Genomic DNA, 10221 nt, shown 5'->3' on the forward strand with positions numbered 1-10221 from the left:
CCCATGTAGATATTAAAATAATACCCCGTACAGACTACGAATGATATGGTATTAAACTAGCGCGCGCCAGGCTCGCGCTAAATATTTGCAGTGTGTACACGGTGTAGAGATTTCGGTTACACCAAGGACTCTAGTCAAGCCACTCATTACAGCCATTTACGCGGCCATTTTGGATCAACTAAAGACATGGATCGGAAAACCAGTAACCCACTCAAAATACATTTAATAAATCAATTCATAAAATCAAAAAGAAACAAGTCTAGCAGTATTAAAGTACGGAGGAAACGGATTATGAGGAGATAAATAAACGAACAATTAAACTAGAATCGCTTCGCTTATCCTCTTCACTCCCAGTAGAGCATATAAGGCCACAATTAAAACACAATTAAACTAGAATACGAATGGACAATAACTCGGCCAGTACCAGCAGCGTTTGATTTCGTGTCATATCGCCCATAGTAGTTATAGATTGATGAGTAGATTTAAATTACTATTACTCAATTTCACTACGCTTTACATATTGGACTCATTTTAATATACTGTGCATACGTACATTAATTGGGTTGCTGATTTTATACTGACTAAACACGCGATTTATAGGTAAAGGCAGATATAAATACGGAAACGCGAGAATTATAAGTAATCATAAACCACACTAATTAGATATTTAAACACGAGAAGGACACAAATATTGGTAAGATAAACAGACACCACACGCCACAAGAGTACGCGTGGTTGGCCACTGTACTTAGAAACAGTTATTTTACCGCATCAGAAATAATTTAGTCACGATTAAATTATAGCCCGGGATTATAGACTTTTTACGCAATCAGAGGTCGTGCTCCACGTAATTTAACCGCAGATAAATTATTTTTACCGCGGTTAAATTATGTGGAGCAAGGTCTCTGATTGTGTAAAGGGGCAATAATTTGACCGCAGTTCAATAAAAATAACTACTTCTGAGTATGATGGCTAAAGACACACGAGAATTACCTGCAATTTAAATACTAAAATAATAATGTATTTGAACCAGTTAAACCCAAAAAGTACATATTATTTAATGTTATTTAATTCGCAGTGGCTACGCGTCCGGTCATCCATTACAAAGCTCAGCACATATTTCCAAATCCACGTCACGATTAGGACACGCCCCCTTTCAAATCGTTGATTTTACTGGATTTAATTATTATTGCTTCAAAAGTTACAAAAACACATTTTTTTGATAAAATATTTAAAGCTTAGTAATATTATGGTAAAAACTTATTGTTTATTGTTTTTTACTGACGTGTAGCCTAGGATATTGGGGTCCGGTAACCGGACGTGTAGCCTGGGAGCTGGGCGTCCGGTAACCGGACGCGAAGCCACGCCCTAGTTAATTGATGTTATGTAATATTAATACTAAATTAATGAGGGATTTTTCCTGGCTATACTTAGGTATGGGATGTAAAGGTAAGTGAAACACTATAACAATAACATATTTCAACACAATAAAAATTAATGAGAGAATCAAAGCTATTAATAATCCACGAGCAGTCCAGCAAACAGTAATAACATTCTTCAAACACAAGCACCATACGGTGGCATATATATCAAGGGTTTTACCCGATTTGTCTGGTACATCATAACACTTTTTACCTCCGCCAGGGGCTTGGCGGAGGTTATGTTTTCACCGGCGTGTCTTTGAGTGTTGGTTTGTGGGTTTGTGTGTTGCCATGCACGTTTCAGTTCACTTCCGCTAGGTGCTCTGGCTGTAGACTTACAAACACGCAACCACAGACTAAGGGGCAACTACAGTCCTCCCCCACCTGCACGCTCGCACTAATTTTTTTATTAATTAATTAATTAATTAATTGTTAGATTTCATCACGAAAATTATAGACAATTTAAGTACTACTGTAATAATGGGAGATTTCCAAACGCAGAAACACGAGCATTACCTACATGTAATGTTAGCACTATAACAGTGATAGATTACGACATTAAGAAAATACGAATATGCAAGATAATCTAAACATTACAATCAGAGCAATAATGAACTGTTTCACAAAAAAATAAACGTATGGCTAATTTTGGTAGTAGGCATGGGTATGGAGTCTGGAAAAAATACAGGCAATGTGAACCATTCAATAAGGAGAGATCTTAGCACGGAATACATAGCACGAAGAATTCTAGTTAATATTAACACGGTAACACGCGTATAATAAAATACCTAAATAAATTTCAGGGTAATAAATTTCACCTAGGTAAATTTCACTTCCCCGGTGTTAGCTATAAGAATATTGTAAAACGTAAAGGGAGATTTCCTCGAACTTTCCACGTAAATTTGTGTAACAAACCACTGTAAAAACGTCAGTAAATAACTCACTACACTTTAAGTAAACGTTAGCTTTGAAAATAAAACTGTATAATATTAGAATAGAGAAAAACAAAAATATAAACAAGCTTATATTTGCTCATCGAAGAAACAACTCGAAAAACGCTTTTCGCCGCGGTTCCGTAGGCGCCATATTATTTATATTTGAGCAACCATCATTTCAATCGAGTCAATGTAGCCACTTTTAGATATCATACCTTTTAATATAAATATCATTTTATGAAATCAAACAGAATTTTTACCGTAACCGTTTTCGAGATAGAACGTGCTAAAAACCCAACAAAACGTAATCCGAACTAACAGCGACCTGACAGAACTCTCGACTCACTCACACGTTAACTCGCTCAGATTACTATAATCTCCCAGCAACAAAAACGTTGCCCTTTCCCTATAAGCTATAGCCATGTACGTGACCAGAAAAACCATTGGGTCATAACATAATTTTACATAGCATGGTTCATACATACATAACACGGCAAGTGTGCGGAGCAAAGCCATCGCCACCTAGCGGTAATGGTAAACGCCTTTGAAACATTCGACCCGAATGTTTCACTTTCTAGCCTAAAAGATTTGAATGAACGTATTCCTGAGCACCTTTTTTACCTATCACACATATATAGGCAAGTAGAAGAGTGCAATGTTAAAATAATTTATTTTTGCCTGATTTTGTTTTCCGCTTGAAAGTTGAGGGAATCTCATTAAATACGATTTAAACAACAACAATAGTCGGTATAACACACGTCTAACTTGACATTTATAGTATAGTTTAACGTTATTCAAACACTATGTCTTATATATATAAGGTGTAATTGTCCGGGTTTAATTATCCGGGTGTAATTGTCCGGGTCTAATTATCCGGGTGTAATTGGTTGGGTCTAATTATCCGGAGGTAACCGATACCGTTATTTAGAATCAAAGCAGCAAAAATGGCAAATAAATATAAAATAAAATAAAACTACAAACGCAGCTTAATCGTTTATAATTTATAGAGATGAAATCAAACAATTTAATTCGAGCTACGGTGACCTTTTAATTCCTGAGACCGTTCACTCACACACCTAAAAATAATTACAGAAATGTGATTACTAACCTTTCGTATAGAAGTCGTAGTTGTTATCGGTGACAATTGCAGCGCCGACGTCAGTGTCTGCGTAGGCGCTAAGGTCACACTGTTTGCGGCTTGCTGTGGTGTTCTCTATGTTATAAGCGGTGCAGCCTCCGAACAAACTACTGAACACTCCGTCATGCTTCTAACCATCTTCGTCTCAAGAAGACAACCTCTCACGGCTTCTCCCTTTAATTGGAGTTGATATCTTGCCGCGTTTGTACCTCTTGTCGCGCATAAAATAATAAACGCGACGCAGAAAACGTGATATGTTAACGCGCTCATGTTCTTTAGATCCCGTAGTAAGAGCAAATTCCAGAAGTGACCGCTCATTGTGCGCATATTACAAATGTTGACGCCTGTTTTTGATGATTTTCCTGTGATAGTGTGGATGAGCTCGTTAGATATCCGTCAGGAGAGAGACAGAGATGACTGTGAAATGTCAGCAACAAGCGTGCCTACACTGTGCTGCTGTCGATTCAGGCACTTCATATATATATATATATATGATAAAATATAATATGATGGCGCCGCATCTGGCACAAATTTTTTTCAAGTATCCGTCACAAATGATGTCAACGTACTATGTTCATGCGACATTTATCGATCGTGATTCATTCTTAATTAGAACAACTTAACCCAAATAATTTAAAGTAATCATTGCCGTTAACGCGTATATAATTTATTTAAGTAGTGAGTCTGGTAAATGATAAAGATCCGTGTTTAAAATAAAGCGTGATTGCCGAAACGCTAGCAAGGTGAATCAGTCGGGTGTTCAATGACATAATGAATGTCATTGTATCGATCTATGCGGAACGATTCAAACCTATAATACAAGAGAGATGTGTGAGAAGAGAGATCGGACAACGCTCTCCCGTCGGTTAACTCTTCACATTGACCCTATTCTAGTGATACCATTTTCTAGAGCCCTTCTGCCATTATTTAAAAACATATTCCACAAATTTCCCAACCATTTTGCATAGATTTAGAAATGATCTAGAATGAGCAGAACACAAAAAGGATCACAACAAGAACCGTACATGCAGTCAAGCGTGCACGCACGCACGCACGCACGCACGCACGTATAATCGCACACAGGCTGTCTGGCAATGATATAAGATAATTTTAGGGAAATTTATGGGAAATTTACGGGAAAATGAAGGATGGTTTATGGGTATAAATCAAGTAATCATCAAAGCCGTTGTTAAAGCCAGCAACGCTGCTAGATAGCATCAAATAGTCTTCCCTGTCCTATTGTCGGGCTTTTTTTTACAATAACTAACTAATTACTTGAATAAATATGTAAATAGAAAATTTCATAAAATAAAATAGGCATAACCGATTAAAATGAATGAATAAAACAAAATATAATAAAACACATCTGTAAGTAAATAAATAAATAAATAGAATATAATGAATAAACTAAATAAATGAACGATAATAACTCGTAAATTAAATTCCAAATTCCGCATATAGCGGGCGCCCTTACGAAGTTACAACACGCTAACCTCAAATAAACAACAACAAATAGATAAAAAATTAACAAACACAAATAACAACAGACGCCTAGATGTGATTCATGGCGATTTCTCACAGACGTATTTTAATAAGTAAAATTTCCCAACATTATTTCTCTGATAACTGGTGAATTCAATGTAGATTTCTAAACCTATATTATTAGGTTCTCCAGGAGCCCACGGGATAGGTGCGCACATGTCTACCTGTCTTCCTGTAGCAACCCACACCCACTGCGTGTCCACTGCGACGTCGTTGCCACCGGTCAACCAACTTGGTGGCAGTTGAGGCACCAAGAAATCGGTTTCTCCCGGTGATTCCAGACTGACGAGGTCGGCTCCCATGCTGATGCAGTGGTCACGTGCCTCTTGCCAAGTCTTCGTGTTGAGTGTCTCAATGTAGTAACAATTTCCACGGAATTCCACGAAGTCTGCAGGGCATAGTCCGCTGTTTACTGAAACATGGTTATCGATGTTAGTGATTGCTCAGGAAGTAAGTGTACAGGACTGATTGTCCCAGGATCCCAGCTAACACATAACGTTTTCGCAACGTTTTTGAATGGTTATTTTATGGTTTGGTATGAATGAAACGTTTTCCAAACGTTTGTAAAACGTTTCTAATAAAGTTATATTTAGGTTATTTAAAAACGTTTGCTAAAAACGTTTTATTACGGTTAGTAAAACGTTTATAATAAGGTTAGTAAAACGTTTATAATAAGGTTATATTTAAGTTATTGACAAACGTTTGCCAAAATCGTTTTATTAACGTTCAGTAAACGTTGATCGTAACGTTACATGTCGGTTCTTAACAAAAGTTTGCCAAAAACTTGTTATAAACCACTACGTAACATTTACAATAAGGTTGTGAAATGGTTCCCTAAAAACGTTGAGCACCAACGTTTATTTACTATTTGCATTACCAAGCCTATGTTTAGGTTCCTGCCAAACGATTTACCATAACTAAATTTTATTCACATTCACGCGGGCGCGCACAAATACGTAAGCATGCACATCCGTGCACACGCACGCACACCCACACGGCCGCGCCCATATACAGGCACACACACTTTCGCGCGCACACACGCACACACACGCACACACACACACACACACACACGCGCGCGCGCAACATAATATGCAATGCGCGCAACGATAATTATGCCTCGAGCTGATTACCTAGTCTGAAACTGGGTCGCATCCCATTAGAGGCGTGCTTCTGATAACGGTACAGCTGAAACGGGCAGGAGCCAGTCTACGCATAGCGCGCGTATGTCATAACGGACGCCGTACGAGTATAACGGTCAGAAAGTGTTCGTGCAAGCCGGGTTTATTGCGTGCAAGCCGGGTGTCGAGGCACAAGTACTGGACCAAGGTAAATATATTTGTTTTATTACTCCTCATAATAGTTATTATACAATACGAGTTTCTCTGGTTAGCTTATGTGTTATCATATTGTTTATGTTCATGAATTATGGCTAGAAGTAAATTGACTCCGGACTAGCTCTAGTACTATATATGGCGGTAATTGTCCAGGGGGGAATTCTCCTGGGTGTAATTGTCTGGGTCTAATTGTCCGGGTTTAATTATCCGGGTGTAATTGTCCGGGTCTAATTATCCGTGTAATTGTCCGGGTCTAATTATCCGTGTATATTTGGTGGGTCTAATTGTCTGGATGTAACCGATACCGTTATTTAGAATCAAAGCAGCAAAAATAGCAAATAAAATATGAATAAAAATAAACTACAAACGCAGCTTAATCGTTTATAATTTATAGAGAAGAAAACAAACATTATAATTCCAGCTACGGTGACCTTTTAATTGCTGAGACCGTTCACTCACACACCTAAAAATAATTACAGAAATATGATTACTAACCTTTCATATAGAAGTCGTAGTTGTTATCGGTGACAATTGCAGCGCCGACGTCAGTGTCTGCGTAGGCGCTCAACTCACACTGTTTATGGGTTGCCGCCGTGTTCTCTGTGTTATAACCGGTGCAGCCCGGGGTGCGGGCGCAAACTACTGAACACTCCGTCATGCTTCTAACCATCTTCGTCTCAAGAAGACAACCTCTCACGGCTTCTCCCTTTAATTGGAGTTGATATCTTGCCGCGTTTGTACCTCTTGTCGCGCATAAAATAATAAACGCGACGCAGAAAACGTGATATGTTACCGCGCTCATGATCTTTAGACCCCGCAGTAAGAGCAAATTCCAGTAGTGACCGCTCATTGTGCGTATATTACAAATGTTGATGCCTGTTCTTGGTGATTTTCCAAGGATGGTGTGGATTTGCTCGTTAGATATCCGTCAGGAGAGAGAGAAAGAGAGAGAGAGAGAGAGAGAGAGAGACGGCGGTGCAATTTCAGCAACCAGCGGTCCTACACTGTGCTGCTGTCGATTCAGAAAGCAACGGCCGGTAAACGGAAAATTTGTCAACTGCTGCCAATAGCAATAATTCATGACAAAGGTTGCCATAGAGCCTTTTAAATTCAGCATCAATATTCCCTGGCTTCAATGGTTTGTTTGTTCTCGTGAGCGTATATAATACGTTTGCGTTAGGGTTAGGGTATATGTTAACATGTATATATATATATATATATATATATATATATATATATATATATATATATAGAGAGAGAGAGAGAGAGAGAGAGAGAGAGAGAGAGAGCGCGCGTCTATTCGGTAGCGTATAACGTACCCGTTACAAAGGTTGTCAAGGTACCATGTTCATATGATATAAATATTCTATACTGAAACCATTTTGTCAATATTATGAACCTATTCATTATCGTTAACGCGTATAATATATTTAAGTGGTGAGTCAGATGTATGGTAATGATCCGTGTTTAATGTAAAGCATGAGCGCCGAACCAGTATAGAATCATTAGGATTTTGCACGTTTGTGATTGACTTGAAATCGAGCTGCTATTTAATATATTTAACATACACAATATTAATTGAATGTTAGCAAGTGTTAAAATAATTAATAAGCTGATTTTTATATCACATCTGTGCATATTAAATTTATCCAACAATCCGGGTAAATTGTCTCCCTTATGCAAAATGGACACAAATTATTCCTCTTCATGTGAATCAACACATATATAATTATATATATTCATTTGTTTGTTTATTTATTTATTTATTTTCTAAGCCTATATTCATCATCCATGCTTTCGTGAGAAAGTGTGAACATTTAATGAAATTTTGTTGCAATAGAGGTTATCGTTAGTTTCTAGCAATGAGAAGGTGAGGGAGTATGCAGGTTACGTGGTTCGAATCCTACATCGTTGTTTACAATTGTGTCATCGAGCATATGTAGCAGCTTTAGTCAATTGATATAAAACTCATGCATGGCGCGAGCATGCAACGGAGCCGAAAGTAAAAACATCATCAGTGAAACAGATCGAATTTTACAATGTACACCAACCTCTCATCTCCGCCATGTTGGAAGCTAGTACACAGACAGACGGAATTAAGCCCCAGACGGGGTTTTATTGATTAAAAAGTTTCACATTCACACCTGCAAAGAAACTTGTATGGTGTTAACGTGATTATGTGCAAATGCGTGGTTTTGACATCAGCCGGCAGGCTAAAGGTCGATGGCTAGAAGCCATCTTCTTTTGTGGGGTAAGGTAAATGTGTATTATGTTATACACATGGTCGGCAGATGGGTGTCGTTTCATGTTCAACGTTTATATGGCAATACGTAGTAGGTGATGATGTGGCATCATTATAAAATATATTTAATTAAGTAGTGAGTGAGATGTATGATAATGGTCCGTGTTTAATGTAAAGCATGACCGCCGAACAAGTGGAATCATTAGGGTTTTGCACGTGTGTGATTGAATTGAAATCTAACTTCTATTCAATATATTTAACATAATATTAATTGAATGTTAGCAAGAGTTAACAAGCGCATTTTGAATTATCTCACAATCCGAGTAAATTGGCCTACCTTATGCAATATGAGAGGTCTATATTATCAGGACGCGGACTAGGCGTGTGGAGCCGCGGGCACGCAAGTTGATGTGGAGCCCTATAGTCTGTATATTTTGTCTGCCACTTTCATGGCTGTGCGACCATATCAAGATAGTATTCATCGTGTTTCAAACGAATTTAAAATGTCACTTTGCATAGCGAGAATACTGAGGTTTACGAGAGTCCTCTGTTTGGCTCATCGTGTGCTCATGGTGATTTTAGTATGAACTTGAGTTTTTAAAATGAAGCTTTCACCGCTACAATTCATGACCATCAATGAAAGATAGATTCTCAGAGCATTTCGGTATTAGGGAAAGTGTCGCTACAGCTGAACAGGCAAATTTCAGTCAGAGAAACAGCATGGGAAACGCATCACTTCAACGTTACATGCAAGAATTTGTGGATCAACAATTTACGACAGGGTTTTGTGGAATTTTAGGATGTACTCATCTAAGTGGGGGGCCCCAAATGTGGGGCCGGGGCACCGTGCCCTTGTTGCCCCGCCCCATTTTTTTCCGTTTTTTAGTGTATTACTTTTTTTTAATCTATTCGAATATCTCTCATCTGATCGACGAGAATTTGAATGACATGTGGAATGTCATTTGTATGCGATCTATGGTGGAAGATTAAAATCTCTTATCTCACAGAGATGTGAGGAAGACGATCTGAACCAATCCTAAATCGTTGCCGTAGAGCCTACGTAAATTGAGAGATTTTTCCTAAAGCAATTTTACTACTGTACTTACTTGTGATTATTTAGGAATTTGAATCATTTTCGGACTGATTCGACATTAATGTGGGAAAATAGTTAGCGGAATAAGTAAAGCAGGAGTAACAAAAGAAACGCCAAGCAATTGAGTGCACACACAACACACACACACACCACACACACACACACACACACACACAGACATATATATATATATTATATATACACGGCACACGCAACCACAAGCACGACGCACCACGCACACGCCACAACACACTACGCGCGCACGCAGCGCAGACAGCCGCGCGCCCACACACACACGGCACATCCGCACACGGTTCACACACACACACACCAGCACACAACACATACCACACACACCACACGACATTGAACACACACACACACACACACTATATATATTAGTATATTATATATATAGTATATGCGAAATCAAAGAGGTGAAGGGAGTGGACAGGGTGCATGTTCGAACATCTTACAATCGTTGATTACATTTGTGTCATCGAGGGCAATCGT

At 38.5% G+C, this 10221-nt stretch overlaps 2 protein-coding genes across 2 annotated transcripts in view; both read right to left on the bottom strand.

Moving 5' to 3' along the window:
* Nucleotides 1-5056: 5056 nt before the first annotated feature.
* LOC106815768 (CD209 antigen-like protein A) lies at nucleotides 5057-7085 on the bottom strand. The gene is made up of 2 exons (XM_014820274.1): nucleotides 6869-7085; nucleotides 5057-5448 (listed from the first exon to the last, which is right to left on the bottom strand). The coding sequence occupies exons 1-2, from the start codon at nucleotides 7041-7043 to the stop codon at nucleotides 5057-5059; spliced, it is 567 nt and encodes a 188-aa protein (XP_014675760.1). The 5' UTR covers nucleotides 7044-7085.
* Nucleotides 7086-8511: 1426 nt separating this feature from the next.
* LOC106815769 (CD209 antigen-like protein A) overlaps nucleotides 8512-10221 on the bottom strand; it is a 3166-nt gene continuing 1456 nt past the window's right edge. The window contains exon 3 of the mRNA XM_014820275.1: nucleotides 8512-8517. Within this exon, the coding sequence (XP_014675761.1) occupies nucleotides 8512-8517 (6 nt within the window). The remainder of the gene's footprint in view (nucleotides 8518-10221) is intronic.

The sequence above is a fragment of the Priapulus caudatus genome, unplaced genomic scaffold (assembly GCF_000485595.1).
Source record: "Priapulus caudatus unplaced genomic scaffold, Priapulus_caudatus-5.0.1 Scaffold1196, whole genome shotgun sequence".
Classification (NCBI taxonomy): Eukaryota; Metazoa; Priapulida; class Priapulimorpha; order Priapulimorphida; family Priapulidae; genus Priapulus; species Priapulus caudatus.

Excerpts from the sequence above, each read along its gene's own strand:
- LOC106815768 (XM_014820274.1), bottom strand. The coding sequence starts at position 7,043 with ATGGTTAGAAGCATGACGGAGTGTTCAGTAGTTTGCGCCCGCACCCCG. Across the intron at positions 5,449-6,868 it reads CTACGACTTCTATATGAAAG|TAAACAGCGGACTATGCCCT; the intron begins GTTAGTAATCAT and ends ACCATGTTTCAG.